The following is a 17,867-nucleotide window of genomic DNA, read 5'->3' as shown; positions in this document are numbered from 1 at the left end:
CTTAACTTATTCCTCCCCGTCCTCAGTGAGCTCTGTCTCTTTATGTACCACTACCCTGGTGACTGACATGTCTGGGTGCTGCTCTTTGGCTTCTTTTATTGCCTGGGCCAAGGCCTACCCAGTTACAAACAAAAATGATGGGATTGGAAAAGAAAAGTTACAAGTCAAAATACACAACAAACAATGGCATGATTAAAGCAAGTTAAATTTACTAACATTTGTGTGGGAAAGTAAATGTAACAATTTAATCTTGTATGAAAAAATCTTCTAAAATCAAAAAAACTAAAGAAAGTTTGTTTATTTAGAACGAACTAATCAAAATTTCCAAATGAAGGTATCCTTCATAAATCAGTGGTTGCCCAAAGGTCAGCAGTCCATTTCAAGGTTGTGTGCTTACCCTTTTCAGAACTTGTTCCTTGACCATTTTTGGATTAATGTATCAGATTTCCCCACATATTATGAAAAGTATATAAACATACACACCATGTTGGCTGTTGTGATGAGCTAATTTAAATTTATTATGTATTATGAAACAAGGGCTAGAGGGAGTCTGGAGGGCTCTCAAACTAATTACTCAGACCCATATCTTAAGGAGGTATTAGGTTAAATGGCCAAGAGGTAGGATTTAAGGTATGCCTTAGAGGGAAAAAGAGGTAGCGGCGAAGAGGTTTAGGGAGGGAATTCCAGAGCTTAGGGCCTCAGCAGCTGAAGGCACGGTCACCAATGGTGGAGTGATGAAAATCAGGGATGCACAAGATGCCAGAATTGGAGGAGTGCAGATATCTCGGACAGTTGCATGGCTGGAGGTGGTTACAGATATAGGTTGGGGCGAGGCCATGGTGGGATTGGAAAACAAGGTGAGAATTTTAAAATCAAGGCGTTGCTTAACCGGGAGCCAATGTAGGTCAGCGAGCACAGGGGTGATGGGTGAACGGGACTTGGTGCGAGTTAGGATACTACAGCAGGGTTTTAGATGAGCTCAAGTTTATGGAGGATGGAAGATAAAGGCTGGCCAGGAGAACATTGTAATAGAGTCTGGTGCTAACAAAAGCACGGATGAGGGTTTCAGCAACAGATGGACTGAGGCAGGGGCAGAGATGGGCAATATTAGAGGTGGGAGTAGATGATTCTGTGATAAAAATATGGGGGGGGAAAATTCGGTTGATTCGCGCCCCCCGTTAGCTTGTTAAGAGGGCGCAAAGCAACTAGCGCCCGGGCGTGTAATGCTTGCACCGTTTGTGAAACTAACCAGACATTTTGTGGCGGCGCTAAACACCAACGCCACCATCTTCTGCGCCCGCAGATCGTGACGTCAGTCGAGTGTGCAACGCCCTGGACCGGATATTGAGTGGCGCCCCCTGCCTTACCGCCTGCCGCTAGCAACGACAGGTAGAGGGGAACGTTTTGCAGTAGGGAAGGGACTGGGGGAACGCTATTTCAAGGCGGCCGCTTCCTGTCTTTTTTTGTCGGCAACATTTTTGCACCACGCATTCTGGGAGAAAGAGAGTGAGGTGGAGTGAGGAGTGAGTGTGAGTGACTTCTGGAGAGATTCAACGCTGTGAAGGAGTTTTGGGTACTGAGCAGCACTTTGCAGGTTCATTTTGATTTGACCTTCATTGCAGCGATTTAGAAAAGACTATGGGGGCTGCACTCCGAGCTCTTTCCCTGGGCCTCTCCATTGATCTTTCCAGCAGAATTGATGTACAGATCTCTCCAGGCCGAGATAAAAGGCTGCAATGAGCAGGGTGTGGATGGAGAGCAAGATCGACCCTCCCCTTTAAGAACTGGCCAGCGCGCGTGTTCCATTGCTAACTGAACATCACGAGCTGCGCCAGTGCTCTGAGGTAGCGCCTCACTCCTTGGCGTTAGTGCCTTGAGGTGTGTAGCGCCGGATTTAGCGCTCAAATCACCTCCAGGGATAATAGAGGCCAAGTTTGCAGTCGGAGGCAATAATTAGCGCCAGGTGCTAAACTTTGCGCCCAGCCAATAATTGCACCCCAAACGGGGTGATACCGGATTTCTCCCCCATGGAGTTGGAAACTCAGCTCATGGTCAAATAGGACGCCGAGTTTGTGGACAGTCTGGTTCAACCTGAGACAGTGGCCAGGGAGGGGGATGGAATCAGCAACGAGGGAACGGAGTTTGTGGTAGGGGCTAAAAACAATGGCTTTCCTCTTCCCAGTGTTTAATTGGAGGAAATGTCACCTCATCCAGGACTGGATGTTGGACAAGCAGTCTGACAACAGACAATGGGAGGAGTAGAGAGAGATGGTGGGGAGGTAGAGCTCGATGTCAGCAGCATACATGTAGAACCTGACGTGTTGAGATGATTTCACCAAGGGGCAGCGCCTAGATGAGAAATAAGAGGGGGCTAAGGATAGATCTTGGGAGGACTTCAGAGGTAATGCTGTGGGATCGGGAAGAAAAGTCATTCCAGGAGATTCTTTGGCTATAGGGAATGGAACCAAACGAGGGCAATACCACTCAGCTGGACAATATAGGAGAGGCTTTAGAGGAGGACAGTGTGATCAACATAACTGCCATTTTGTATGTTCACCGTACTATGAAATAAAGCAGTTTATCGATGGGTAAGCTGAGGCCTTATACCAAATGTTTGCTCAGCCAATCTGCTGAGAGATTGAAGTACAGTAGTACATGTGTGAAAGACACAAATATCCAGCTCTGATCAGAAAGTGAATACTGCTGTTACGCTCTCCTTCAGAATTTCTCTGCCGCTGCAAAGTATAGTGCTGAAACCCAAAAAAGCTGCTAATCCACCATCACAAAGCACTTCCTTTTTCCTAGGCCAGCCCAAGAACACTCAGAAATGGGTGCAATAGTTCAACACTATGCTTAAGAAAGGAGACAGTGACTATCTAATTGACTTGGGAATTCTTCCTGCCACCTGTACAAATCTTAGACTGGGCAATGGTAATTTACCTGAAATTCAAATCATAAGAACATTTTGCTGTGACTTATGAATTTGCATTATGAATGTAAAAACAGCAAAACCATTTAAAGCTCGGAGTACTTTTTTGTTGCTAAAACCAAAACAGGGGGAAGAGAGAACCGCAAGGCAGGGGGGGGGGGGAAAAAGAGAGAGAACCGCAAGGCGGGGGCGGGGGGGGGAGAGAACCGCAAGGCGGGGGGGGAGAGAGAACCGCAAGGCGGGGCGGGAGAGAGAACCGCAAGGCGGGGGGGGGAGAGAGGAACCGCAAGGCGGGGGGGGGAGAGAGAACCGCAAGGCGGGGGGGGGGAGAGAGAACCGCAAGGCGGGGGGGGGGGAGAGAGAACCGCAAGGCGGGGGGGGGGGGAGAGAGAACCGCAAGGCGGGGGGAGAGAGAACCGCAAGGCGGGGGGAGAGAGAACCGCAAGGCGGGGGGAGAGAGAACCGCAAGGCGGGGGGAGAGAGAACCGCAAGGCGGGGGGGAGAGAGAACCGCAAGGCGGGGGGGGGGGGGAGAGAGAACCGCAAGGCGGGGGGGGGGGGGGAGAGAGAACCGCAAGGCGGGGGGGGGGGGGGGGAGAGAACCGCAAGGCGGGGGGGGAGGGGGGGGAGAGAGAACCGCAAGGCGGGGGGGGGGGGGGGGGAGACCGAGGCGGGGGGGGGGGGGAGAGAGAACCGCAAGGCGGGGGGGGGGGGAGAGAGAACCGCAAGGCGGGGGGGAGAGAGAACCGCAAGGCGGGGGGGGAGAGAGAACCGCAAGGCGGGGGGGAGAGAGAACCGCAAGGCGGGGGGGGAGAGAGAACCGCAAGGCGGGGGGGGAGAGAGAACCGCAAGGCGGGGGGGGAGAGAGAACCGCAAGGCGGGGGGGGAGAGAGAACCGCAAGGCGGGGGGGGAGAGAGAACGCAAGGCGGGGGGGGGGGAAGAGAGAACCGCAAGGCGGGGGGGGGGAAGAGAGAACCGCAAGGCGGGGGGGGGAGAGAGAACCGCAAGGCGGGGGGGGAGAGAGAACCGCAAGGCGGGGGGGGGAGAGAGAACCGCAAGGCGGGGGGGAGAGAGAACCGCAAGGCGGGGGGGGAAGAGAGAACCGCAAGGCGGGGGGGGGAAGAGAGAACCGCAAGGCGGGGGGGAGAGAGAACCGCAAGGCGGGGGGGGAGAGAGAACCGCAAGGCGGGGGGGGAGAGAGAACCGCAGGGCGGGGGGGAGAGAGAACCGCAAGGCGGGGGGGAGAGAGAACCGCAAGGCGGGGGGGAGAGAGAACCGCAAGGCGGGGGGGAGAGAGAACCGCAAGGCGGGGGGGAGAGAGAACCGCAAGGCGGGGGGGGAGAGAACCGCAAGGCGGGGGGGAGAGAGAACCGCAAGGCGGGGGGGAGAGAGAACCGCAAGGCGGGGGGGGAGAGAGAACCGCAAGGCGGGGGGGGAGAGAGAACCGCAAGGCGGGGGGGAGAGAGAACCGCAAGGCGGGGGGGAGAGAGAACCGCAAGGCGGGGGGGAGAGAGAACCGCAAGGCGGGGGGGAGAGAGAACCGCAAGGCGGGGGGGGAGAGAGAACCGCAAGGCGGGGGGGAGAGAGAACCGCAAGGCGGGGGGGGGGGGGGGGGAAAAGAGAGAACCGCAAGGCGGGGGGGGGGGGGGGGAAAAAGAGAGAACCGCAAGGCGGGGGGGGAAAAAGAGAGAACCGCAAGGCGGGGGGGGAGAGAGAACCGCAAGGCGGGGGGGGAGAGGAGAACCGCAAGGCGGGGGGGAGAGAGAAACCGCAAGGCGGGGGGGGAGAGAGAACCGCAAGGCGGGGGGGAGAGAGAACCGCAAGGCGGGGGGGAGAGAGAACCGCAAGGCGGGGGGGAGAGAGAACCGCAAGGCGGGGGGGAGAGAGAACCGCAAGGCGGGGGGGGAGAGAGAACCGCAAGGCGGGGGGGGGAGAGAGAACCGCAAGGCGGGGGGGAGAGAGAACCGCAAGGCGGGGGGGAGAGAGAACCGCAAGGCGGGGGGGAGAGAGAACCGCAAGGCGGGGGGGAGAGAGAACCGCAAGGCGGGGGGGGGAGAGAGAACCGCAAGGCGGGGGGGAGAGAGAACCGCAAGGCGGGGGGGAGAGAGAACCGCAAGGCGGGGGGGAGAGAGAACCGCAAGGCGGGGGGGGAGAGAGAACCGCAAGGCGGGGGGGAGAGAGAACCGCAAGGCGGGGGGGAGAGAGAACCGCAAGGCGGGGGGGGGAGAACTGCAACACGGGAGAGAGAACTGCAACACGCGAGAGAGAGAACTGCAACACGGGAGAACGAAACTAAGCAGAGTACATATCAATCATAAAGCACGCTACAAACATGCAAAGAGTGTTTCGGAATTCTCTGGTGCAAATTTTTCAACACAGGGATGAGCCTAGGTTACAAACAGGAAATGCAGCACCAATCCACTGTTGAGACATTTTAAGACATTTACATCACTCTTGTTCCTTGACAGTTATTTCCATGCTATAGAAAAAGCCACTCCTCTCCTGGGCATCGCCACAACTTTGTCCGAGGTGAAGTATCACACATCCCAAATTCAAATATTAACAGAACTTTCATCAGGAAAGGCAAGGACAGCTGGGCAGATCTATGTGGGGTATTTAGATAATTTCCATCCGATGAATGAAGATGACCACAACCCTTAATCATAGGAACACCAGTAGGCCATTCAGGCCCCCGAGCCTGTTCCACCATTCAATTAGATTATGGCTGATCTGTACCTGGAAAACAGTGACAGGATCGGACAAAGTCAACATGGATTTACAAAAAAGGTAAATCATGCTCGACTAATCTACTGCAATTTTGAGGGGGTGTAACTGGTAGAATAGATAAGGGAGAACCAGTGGATGTGGTGTATTTGTACTTTCAGACGGCTTTCGAGAAGGTCCCGCATAAGAGGTTAGCGTGTAAAGTTAAGGCACATGGGATTGGGAGCAAGGTATTGACTTGGATAGAGAACTGGTTGGCAGACAGAAAGCAAAGAGTTGGAATAAATGGGTCTTTTTCCGAGTGGAAGGCAGTGACTAGTGGGGCACCGCAGGGATCGGTCCTAGGACCCCAGCTATTATGATCTAGTAATATCTCCAAGTTTGCAGACGACACAAAGCTGGGTGGGCGTGTGTGCTGTGAGGAGGATGCCGAGAAACTCCAGGATGATTTGGACAGGTTGGGTGATTATACTGCATCTGCCATGCTTCTGCCCAATGTGGATAAATGCAAGGTTATCCAATTTGATGTCAAAAACAGGAAGGTAGATTATCTGAATGGCAATAGATTGGGAGAAGGGGAAGTGCAACGAGACCTGGGTGTCCTTGTGCACCAGTTGCTGAAGGTAAGCATGCAGGTGAAGCAGGCAGTGAAGAAGGCAAATGGTATGTTGGCCTTCGTAGCGAGAGGGTTTGAGTACAGGAACAAGGATGTCTTGCTGCAGTTGTACAGGGCCTTGGCGAGACCACACCTTGAGTATTGTGTGCAGTTTTGGTCACCTTATCTGAGGAAGGATGCTCTTGCCATGGAGGGAGTTCAGCGAAGATTCACCAGGCTGATACCTGGGATGGCAGGAATGACATATGAGGAGAGATTGGGTCGATTGGGCTTGTACTCGCTGGAGTTTAGAAGAATGAGAGGGGATCTCATTGAAACTTATAAAATTCTGACAGGACTGGACAGACTAGATGCAGGAAGGATGTTCCTGATGGTTGGGGAGTCCAGAGCCAGGGGTCACAGTCTAAGGATAAGGGGTAAGCCATTTAGGGCAGAAATGAGGAGGAATTTCTTCACCCAGAGAGTGGTGAACCTGTGGAATTCTCTACCACAGAAGGCAGTAGAGGCCAATTCATTAAATATATTCAAGAAGGAGTTGGATATATTTAAGGCTAAAGGGATATGGGGAGAAAGCAGGGACAGGGTACTGAATTTGGATGATCAGCCATGATCTCATTGAATGGCAGAGCAGGCTCGAGGGGCCGAGTGGCCTACTCCTGCTCCTATCTTCTATGTTTCTATGTTACCTCAACTCCACTTATCTGCTGCTGTTCCATAGTCATTAGCCTTTTTAATTACTTTCTGTACCTGTGCACTAGCTTCTAGTGATGTGTGTACATGGACACAAATCTCTTTGCTCCTCCACAGCTCCTAGTCTCTCGCCATAGAAAACATTCTAATTTGTCTTTCTCAGATCCAAAGTGAATGACCCCACTTTTCCAAATTGAGCTCTGCCATAATATCATTCCAGAAGCGTTTCTTCCTGCCAATTGACAGCAATGAAGAAAGCAGTACCCCAGCAAAACATATTGCTCAGGTTTTAGAAGACGAAATAAATTATCCAGCTTGATGGGCATCCAGTTCTTTCAACATGTAATTCGAAGGCCTATTTCGTGCTCGTGCAACAAAAATATTGCTGCATCTCTACAGAATGCGGGGGCAGACAAAGCAATGGAATAGCTATTTAGGATAAATGGATCTGTAAAGGTATTTAGTGACAGCATATAGGCCAACCCTTCAATACTGTCCAATAAAGTAGGGTTAGTTCTACAGTTCATTGGCCTTCTTCATGACATCAAAGTCACCAAAAGTGTCATTTTCATAAGTGAACTTTGTCATTCAACAGTATGTATAAAACCAATGAACATTGCCTTTTTGGATTACTTCCCCTTGCTCCTTTTAGCAACTAAGTTGACAAAGATATGATTCCAAGGGATCTTTTTGAATAGAAGTTGGAAAACCACTGCTGCTGCTATCAAAGGCATATATTTATACAATGGTCAAGTTGTTGTAGTAGTTAAGCTTTAAAGCAGACACCTTATGTTTATGTGCAACATCAAGAAAGGAATATAGATGCACTGACATACACCGATTATTTAAGTTCACTAGAACTCTGGTTCAAAGACATTAGTCATTTTTTCACCTTAATAGTCCTGACTACGATCTTCAGGAACTCTTATGTTTCTTTTCCCTCTAATTCTTTGCCCAGAATAAAAAGCAAAAAACATTTAGGTCAATTTGAATGACTCAACAATGAGGAAGATCTTCCTCAAAAAAAAAGCTCATCTATAACCTATATTGAGCTTTAAATAAAGATTTTGGAAGAGAAAAGGTTGCAAATCTTCTTTAACCCACACAATTAAAAATTCAATTTTTAACTGATATAAATGACTTTTAGTCTTAAAGTGTCAGAAGAAACAGCTTAAAGACTAATGTTGCCTATATTTTAGATGAGTGAAGTATAAAATAGTGCAGAAAATTAAAATGTTGCAGAGTTCAAAAATAGCATTAAAAAGCTCACAATTCTGTGTTAAAATCAGTCAACATGACTTAACGCCCATACATTTATGCAAAATTCATATACTTTCATTCTACTTGCAAACTAATACTGTATCACTGCTGGGTTACTTGAAAAATATTTGAAAATACTCAAACCAACCTGTTAGTTAAATTCAAAAGGGAAAAAACTAACCTGATCATGGTCAATGTCTGTATCCCCTGTGATAACAATTCGTTTTTCAATTCTCGTTTCAGAAACGCCACCTTTCACAGTCTGAGGAAAAGGAGGATTAAGTCGTCCACTAATTTTTTCCCATGATTAAATAGACAGTGCAAAGCCATTCTTTCAGTCACACCTTTGTTGCCAGTTTTATTGGGCCAGAGTTTGCTCTCAGCGATGGACGAACGGCGCCAGCAATTCATTACACTTACCCACAGACTTTCTACAGGATTTTGCACTGGAACTTACTGCAATTAGAAAGTCATTTTGGCGCAGCGCCCTCTATAGAGGATCTGGGACTTGTGTGAACAGGGCAAGTAACTGTATATCTTCTTAACCAGATTGAAGAATCGTTAATGAAGAGCGCAGAGCCTGAACCAGGAAGTGTCAGTTAGAATAGTTAATTCAATGTCAAATCAATAATAGCAAAATAGAGAGGGAAAGAAAGATAGGATTGAGAGAGAGATGAGAGACAGAAAGTAGTAGAAAAACATTTTTATTGAAATTTAAAAAAAAATTCTCCAACAATAATTAAAATCTGAAGGAATGAGACTCCACACTTGTAAAGTTAATTTTTAGTGCCAGAGTGGTTGTTTGGCAGTAATTAAGACTCTTCACACCGTTAAAAATTTACTTACATTGGAATGGACAACGCCTAATTTTTTCTGATGTGTTTAGTGTGCATCTATCACACAAGTAAAGCAACTTCACACCGTTCCATGTATTTCAATGCAGAGTCTCTCGGTGAGATACTGTTATAGCGAAGCTTCTGGAGGAGTAGGGCAACTCGGAAAGCAACTTCTTGATTTCCGCGTTTAACTACGCATGTGTGGTCACTGGAAGTTGCTGTCTGATTTACACTTTCATAACTGAAAGCACGGTTAGTCTCGGTTATTTCTACAGCTAAATCCAGCCCATTATGTCTAAAAAAGAAACTAGCTTAATATTTTCAATAGAAAATTTTAAAAAGGCATGAAATCCCTTCATTTTCTATGGTCTCTGAAGCTATGCATCAACAGCAGCTGAAAGGGTAGATGAACTGCTCTGTAGTCCGTGTCAATGTTAAGAATCCAGGAAAGACAATTTCGGCCCATCAAGCCTGCTCCTTACGTGATGCACCCAAACATGGAATCTATCCCACCTATTCTTCTGAGGGAAAGCTATGCATAAATACTTTCAAATCCCCAAAGGCAATCAAAACAGAACATTCATTCCCATTATCCACAATTCATCCTGAGCCGCTTGCCCATGCAGACAACATCCCTTTCCACCAGCACAGGAACAAATGTGAACCATGAGCCTACAATCATATCTATACTTAGCCCCATTATGTTCAACACTGTTCCCAATTAGATATTTGTCTAGCGTTTTCCCCCTGAAGAGTCCATTGCTTTTGCTGGGAATCTATTCCATATGCCCACTGCTCGGTTTCAAAAAAAATCTGGTCTTGTTGAAACCTGTTGATTTTGAAAATATCCCCATGATCTACAATTATACTCTAACTGTTTGTGTCTCTCAGCATTTTGAAGACCTAAGTCATTCCATTTCCCTTCCACTCTATCCCCAATCTTCTTTTCTACAATTTAAACCAGTTCAGCTAATGAATGTTTACTCACAACTTAGAGTCCCAAGTCCTTTTATGATCTCTGGTGTGGTTTTCTGAACCATTTACAGATCAACTACCTTTTATACACCATATATTCCTAATGTGGTCGTAGGCATTGCCCAATTGTGGGGATGGTAACGGGTCATTATCAGCCCCTGCTGCTTCCAGTCTCTACTGATCAGTCAGTCTGTATCACTTTTTGATATTGAGGAGGTATAAATAAGTATTAAGTTTATTGATAGATATTACATTTATTTTTATACTTTCGGTCTTTTGTTACTTAAGTTCTTGGTATTCATTTAAGTACAGGAAACTTTCGATTAACCGGCCCCTAAATAACCAGAACGCTCTATCCACCGGCAAAATTCAGGAGTCGGTTCAGGTAACTTTTTTTTTTACTTTTATTACTTTTTTTACTCCATTTGTTGCTGTGCAAGGGTGTAGCTGAAGCTGTTGCTAAGCTACAGAGACGCTTGCAACTTGTGCCGATTGTTTTGAAGTTGCAGGGTTTGTTGCTTTATACGGAGCTCTGAGCTCCGTATCTTTTACTATAGCGTTCAGTTATCCGGAATTGTTGATGAACCGGCACCACGTCGGTCCCGTGCGTGCCGGATACCAGAAAGTTTCCTGTATTAATAAATAATTAAATCGGTTATATTCTCTGTTTTGGTATTGATGAAGTATGCATGTAGTTGCAAGATTTTTTTTTTTTTTTTTAAAAAGGTATGGATATATATTAGAACATCTCATGGCATTTCATGCAGGCGGAAGATTATTAAAAGTTTTGTGCCCATCATTCTTGCAGTATTACAAATGCAATATTGCAGTAAGCTAGTAACGTTGTCGATTCATTCTGGCCTCTTCTAGACCAATAAGATCCCAACACTGATCCATTCTAATCATGTGACACCATGGTCCACATCACCTGAGAGTTGAGTGTTGAAATAGAGAGCCGATGCTTGCAGAGGTGAAGAGCAGAGAAGCCACAGAGACTTATAGATGAGGACAAGAATTTTGAAATTGATGCTTTGAGTGATAGGTAGCCAATGAAGGTTGGCGACGACAAAGATGCTGGTGGAGCAGGACTTATTGCAGGTTAGGATATGGATGGCGGAACTTTTGGCCAGATCAATGTGAAGGACAGAACTCCGAAGGCTGCCTTTTGTTACTTAAGAAAGGAACTGTAATAATCAAAAAGGTAATAAAAAAGTGTGGATAAGGGTTTCAATGATTGTGGCGATGACATGGTGGTGGAAGCAGATGATGTTGCAGGGATTTTGCTGGTGAAGTTTGAAACTCAACTCAAGGTCAAAGAAGCCACCAAGGTTATACACAATTTGGCTTAACCCGTAAGCATCCAGGGAGAGGAACGGAATCAAGAGCCAAGATGTAGAGTTTTTGGCAGGAGCTGTGCCAGCCTCAGAAAGCAGCAATTAGCGTTGAGTGAAAGCCCTGGAGCCTGATTTACTCAGATCACTCTGCATACACTGAACTGAAGATGCTTTCTTGGGGAATCCTTTGACTGAAATGTGGAAGTAAGTGACCTGCTGTCATCTGGTTGGACTACTTGAATGATCTATTACCAGAGAGTCAATATTACAATTGACTGAAAAATCAAAACATTATTAAAATGTTTCCTTTGTTGTGGGAGACAACATAAAAAGAACCTATTGCTTCAAAGAGGGAAAAGAACTGGGAACCTGTTTCAAAGAGACACTAACTCAGCAGATCTGATGGAAAATAAGCCAATTTTTAAAAAAGGAAGTGTTTCTAAATATGGCTCCCCACCCCAGCATGGCAGAATTTCTTATTTTGAATGAGTGTTCAAAGATTGGAGAATCAGTATTTTTATAGGTATTACTGTAGCATGACCCATCTGCACAAGTAACTGAGAAATGTTATCTATAATCCTTAAATTTACTTAAGCCCTGCACTGTCAAGTGGGGTCAGTTCGCTCACACCAATTTCCCTATACCCTTTGTGCTGGCCTCGCCAGACGTGCTCCTATCTAGTTAGCCAGCAAGTTAAACACTTATTCAAATAATTCCTCGTGAAGCCGTTTGCTGTTTTGAAGCTTTACTTGAACAAATTTGTGAAAAGATAGTGTGTCTGGCCTAACATGAGATAAGATGCAATTGGATTGAGAATGGAATCCCTCATGGAAGATCCTCCATTACTGCCAGGTTCTTTCTAGGAAAACTGCTTCCAGGGTCAAACAGGAAGAAAGGTCAACTGACCTCTGCTGTATACAAACACTGCTAACACAATAACCACCACCAGAGGGTGCTATCTGCAAGTAAAAAGTCCATAAGTCCAGAACACTCCCCGTCTGGAGTCGTTAACGACTCCACATAGTCCGAACTGTACTTGTCACTGGAGTCCTCTGGCGACAAGAGAAGAACCACAGAATCACAGAAACCCCACAGTGCAGATAGAGGCCATTTCGGCCCATCGAGCCTGCACCGACACATATCCCACCCAATCCCCGTAACCCCTACACCAACACATATCCCACCCTATCCCCGTAACCCCACGTATTTAATCCCCCTAACACTAAGGGTCAATTTACCATAGCCAATCAACCTAACCCGCACATCTTTGGACTGTGGGAGGAAACCGTAGCACCCGGAGGAAACCCACGCAAACACGAGGAGAATGGGCCGAGGAGAACCACCTCCGAGACGGGCCGAGAGAAGACCTTTGCTATTCCTTCTTTGATGACTCAAGTCCACCTTTCTCTCTCCCGTCCTGGCTGGGATGGGACTTCACAATGATAGCCATAGGCCACTCATTCCTTTTTACCTGGTCCCTCATCAAGACAACATCTCCTTCTTTGAGATCTGGCCTCTTGTCCTGCCACTTGCGTCGGCTCTGTAGTATGTTGAGGTACTCTCGTCGCCACCTGCCCCAAAACGTGTCTGCCAGGCTCTGAACCCGTTTCCATTCTTCTTTGAAGAGTTCTCTTTCCCCAAACTCTCCTGGGAGGACAAGGGGGAACACTTGTCTTCTGGGTCAAAAGCATGGCCGGAGTGAGGATGAGGGCCGATTCTGGGTCTGAAGATACAGGAATGAGGGGCCTTGCATTCATCACGGCGGTGACCTCTGCCATCAGTGTGGTCAAGACCTCATGTGTGAGGCACGACGATCTACCTTGGAGAAGTATGCAGTTGAGGATACAGCGGGCAATGCCGATCATACGCTCCCATGCGCCACCCATATGGGATGAGTGAGGTGGGTTGAATACCCAGGTACATTTCTGCTCTTGGAGATACTTCTCCACATTGAGCTGGAACTGGATCCATCCATTTTCAGCTCTCTGCAAGCGCCAAAGTTTGTGCCGCAATCCGAGTGTATTTACTTTGCCAGGCCTCTAATTGAGAAAACCGTCTGGGCGTTTATGAAGCTGGAGACGCTCATTGTTTCTATAACTTCGATGTGTACAGCTCTTGTGGACATACATGAGAACATCACCGCCCACCTTTTGCTATTGGCGTGTCCTCCTCTGGTGCGGCGTGAGACCACGTCCCATGGTCCGAAGACGTCTACGCCTACGTAGGTGAAAGGTGGTGCTACTTGTAGCCGCTCGGCTGGCAGATCTGCCACCTGTTGGTGCTCTGTCTTCCCACGGAGTTTCTTGCAGGTGACACATTTGAAAAAGCGTGCCGCTGATACATCTCTTAGCTCCAACCAACCAGAGGCAGTCTGCTCTGATGACACCTTCGGTGAAATGTCTGCCCTGGTGCTTCACAGCCTCACGATGATGACGCACAAGCAGAGTGGCTAGGTGATGACGACCTGGAATGAGGATGGGGTTGGTTGCATTCGTTCCTAGTTGAGACTGCGATATGCGTCCAACTCTGAGAAGTCCGTCGGTGTCGACGATAGGATGCAGCTTCCGTAGACTGCGAGGGGGTAGGTTGCGTTCTGCTGCTATGCACTTCAACTCTTCCGAGTAACACTCGTGTTGGACACTCTATCACAAGGATTGTGGCTCTCTCGAGCTCCTCTTCAGAGGGACTCTTACGACAGATGTGCCACCCATGGCAGCTACTCTCTTGTGTAGACTGGGAGAAGGTATGAGCTATGTGGGTCAGGCGTGCTACCGTCTTTATGAGAGTGTTCCATTTGGAGAAACGCTCGAAGCGTTTGGTGCTCATTAGGTCCTTAGAGATTTGAGTAACGTTCGCTGTGACTTGTGGGCGTATCTCGGAGTCATAAACAGGGTTGAGGAGGTCGAATGACTCGTCGATTTCGGAGCAGTGTGGGGACGGATCCTGAAGAAAAGCAGGTCCCGACAGCCAAGTTGTGCTGCTGAGTAGGGACGCCGTTACAGATCTAGACCCATGGTCAGCTGGGTTCAGGTCTGTAGGGACGTACCTCCACTGGTCGGGGGATGTGGACTGTCGAATATGTTGGACCCTGTTGTTCACGGATACGTAGAACCGTCTACTTTGGTTATGGATGTATCCTAGCACCACTTTGCTGTCTATATACTATGTGATGCTGTCGAACTTCAGATCAATCTCCTCTTCTATGAACTCTGCAATCTCAACTGCTAATACTGCTGCGCACAGTTCCAATCTGGGTATGGTGAGGTCTGGCTGGGGTGCAAACTTGGCCTTACCAAAGACGAAGCCGATTTTGCTTTGTCCATCTTGAGTGGTGACCTTCAGATAAGCCACACTTGCAATGGCCTTAGCGGATGCATCTGCAAAGACACAAAGCTCTTTGAATTGGGCATTTAAGGGAGAGAAAAACATATAGGAGCAAGATATTTGGATCTCCTGTAAGTCTTGGAGTGAGACTCTCCATCTGTCCCACTCTGCTTCCATCTCTTCAGGGAGAGGTGAATCCCACTCTTCAGCGCGTGTGGAGAGTTCCCCGAGGAGCAGCCTGCCTTGTATGGTGACAGGGGCTAAGAAGCCGAGAGGGTCGTATAGGCTGTTGACTGTAGAGAGCACTCCTCTACGTGGGAAGGGTTTCTTGGCATCTAAGACTTGGAACGTGAACGTGTCTGTTGCTATGTTCCAAGACACTCCTAGGCTACGTTGTAGGGGGAGGTCATCAGTGAAGAGGTATAGATCCTTGACGTCCTTAGCACGATCTTCAGGGGGGAATGCCTCCATCACTGCTGGTCTGTTAGAGGCTATCTTGTGCAGCCTGAGGTTGGATAGTGCAAGTAGTTCCTGAGCTCGTCCAAGGGTACTGATGGCCTCTGCTTCGGTCGGGAATGACTTCAGTGCGTCGACATAGAACTCTCGTTCGATGAACCCTCTCACATCACTGCCAAAGTCGTCGTCGTCTTCCTTGGCAGCCCTCCTCAGTCCGTATATGGCAACAGCAGGGGACGGGCTATTCCCGATGACATGGACACGCATTCTGTCGTCCACAATGTCTCTATTGGGGTCGCTGTCCCGATACCACAGGAAGCGGAGGAAGTCTCTGTGGTCTTCTCTCACCACAAAGCAATGAAACATGTGCTGGATATCGGCAGTGATGGCGACGGGCTTGTTCCTGAATCTCAGGAGTACCCCCAAGAGGCTGTTGTTGAGATCGGGCCCTGTGAGGAGTACGTCGTTGAGAGAGGCTCCCAGATATGGTGCACTGGAGTCAAACACCACGCAGATCTGTTCCGGCTTTTTGGGGTGATAGGCTCCGAAGGAAGGGAGGTACCAACACTCTTGGCCTTCCTGGAGTGGAGGAGCTATCTCTGCATGATCGTTGACGAGCATTTTCTTGACAAATTCTAGGAAGTGTGCTTTCATCTTTGGCTTCTTCGCTAGTGTGCGACGGAGTGAGTTAAGACGATTATAGGCATACTCCCTGTTGTTCGGCAGCCGTCGTCTGGGGTTCTGGAAGGGTAAGGGTGCAACCCAGCTGTTAAGAGCTGTCACGAGAGACCTCATTGTCCCTAATCTGGAGGAATCTCATGTCATCGATCGATGGAGCAAGTTTGTGGTCATTGGCGGTGCGACAGAAGACTGATTGACCCGGGTTCTCTCCAGTGAGCATCATCTGTGTGCTGTCTGTGGAGATCAGCGCTGGGGTTTTCTGAGGCTGAGCCGTATGACTGAACTTCTGTCACTCGGATCTGACTGCTGCATGGGGTAAGGTAGCTTGGACAACCATTCTCCAAGATGACAGTCTTGTGTGCTCACCTGAGATGGCTTGTGAGCACCCTTGAGGCACACATCAACAACGACGCAGCCGAGGTCTAGCCTTTGGGCGAAAGGGGAGTCATGTGGACCGTTGATCTGTTTCCTTATCTTATGTACCCTCAGGATGTCCCTTCCCAACAACAGAAGTATGCCTGCATCTGGATCAAGAGGTGGGATCTCGTCTGCATTGCGTCGCAGATGACGGTGATGATGAGCTGCATTCGGAGTAGGAATCTCAGAACGGTTGTCGGGGACTTGATTACATTCGATGAGTGTAGGAAGGGGGAGGCTAATCTTCCCGTCGGCTGACTCAACAACATAACCGCAGGCCCTCCTGCCGGCTGTCTCTGAAAGTCCAGCACACGTCTTCAGCGTGTAAGGCGACGGACTTACTTTGACCTTGAAGATGTTGAACTCGGATCTTGCTAGAGAACGATTGCTTTGTTCATCCAATATGGCATACATCTTTTCAGATTCCTGGCGACGTCCTACAGGGTACACATTAACGAGGCATATCTTGGAGCATGCTCTTGAGCTCACTCCTCCTCCACACACCTCGGTGCACTTGGATGTAATCTCCGGACCGGCAGCTCCCTCTCTCTCCCCGCCGTGCTCTGAGGCGGGAGGAGGCGACTCTGATTTCCAAGGAGCTGGGCCTGGGTGGAGTGCTGAAATGTGCCGATCACTTTCACATTCTGTGCATTTTGCATCTACCTTGCAGTTCTTGGCGAGATGGTTCGTGGAAGAGCAGCACTTGAAACATAGAGTTCCCCGAGATATTGTTTCTGATCTTCCAGGGGCATCTCCCTGAAGCCTCTGCACTTCTTTAATGGATGGGGCTTGTTGTGGATAGGGCATTGTTTGCTCATATCCTCAGGTTTCTTCTGAACCTTTGGTGTTCTCAGTTGAAGACACTTGCATTTTGTGGACAGATATTGGTGTCTTTCCAGGTCTGTCAAGCTTGTCTCTTCTGGCAAGTGCTGGGTGGGAGAAGAGGTTGAAGCTGGGGTCGTTCCTGGCTTTGGCTTCTTTACGGATGCATTTGGCAAACGCAGAGAATGGTGGGAAGGCCACGTTGTGCCACTTCTCCTGCAGGTTAAATGGAAGCTTCTCAATGATGGGACTTACCCCTCTGGAAGTGTCCAAGTACGACAGGCCGGGTAGGTAGCCATCCTGCTTTGCGGCTTAGAGTTCCGACAGCAGATCTCCAAGGTCACGGAGCTTCTGGGGTTCCTTATTCGTCAACTTCGGAAAGTTCTCCAACCTGTCAGAGAGCCCTTTCAACGGCTTCAGGCGAGCCGTAGCTTTCTTCCAACCTCGCACAAGCCATCTTCAACCCCGCTGGCGGTTGTCCTACATTGACCACTTTCATCCTGCATGCCTGTCCGGCGGACTCTGGGCCGAGCCATTTGATAAGGAGGCCGAGCTCTTCTCCTGCCGACAGGTCTAAGCCCGATATAGCATCGTGGAAGCAGGATCTCCAAGCCCGATAATTCTCCGGCTTGTCATCCAACTTGGTTAACCCTGTAGTCACCAGCTGGCTGCGTGCAAGGTATTTGGCAAGGTCGTAGGTGCTGGGACCTGTGCCAGGGTTGCCTTGAGTAGGGGCTCTGTTGGGGGGTCTCAAGGAAACAAAAGGGGGCTTGCTGCTGACTTTCTCTATTCAGCGTTCTATT

The 17,867-nt window shown here is 48.7% G+C and overlaps 1 protein-coding gene across 1 annotated transcript in view; it reads right to left on the bottom strand.

Annotated features, from left to right (window-relative positions):
* Positions 1-17,867, bottom strand: part of epb41l2 (erythrocyte membrane protein band 4.1-like 2) — a 165,497-nt gene continuing 147,630 nt past the window's right edge. Inside the window, 2 exon segments of the mRNA XM_085997140.1 lie at positions 1-114; positions 8,401-8,481. Coding sequence (XP_085853266.1) covers positions 7-114; positions 8,401-8,481 — 189 coding nt within the window. The 3' untranslated portion in view covers positions 1-6.

Source organism: Somniosus microcephalus, chromosome 9 (assembly GCF_052327205.1).
Source record: "Somniosus microcephalus isolate GS21.2 chromosome 9, FLI_Smic_1.0, whole genome shotgun sequence".
Taxonomy (NCBI): domain Eukaryota; kingdom Metazoa; phylum Chordata; class Chondrichthyes; order Squaliformes; family Somniosidae; genus Somniosus; species Somniosus microcephalus.
Note: the sequence above shows the minus strand (reverse complement) of the source record. Positions and strands in the feature narration are given on the sequence as shown.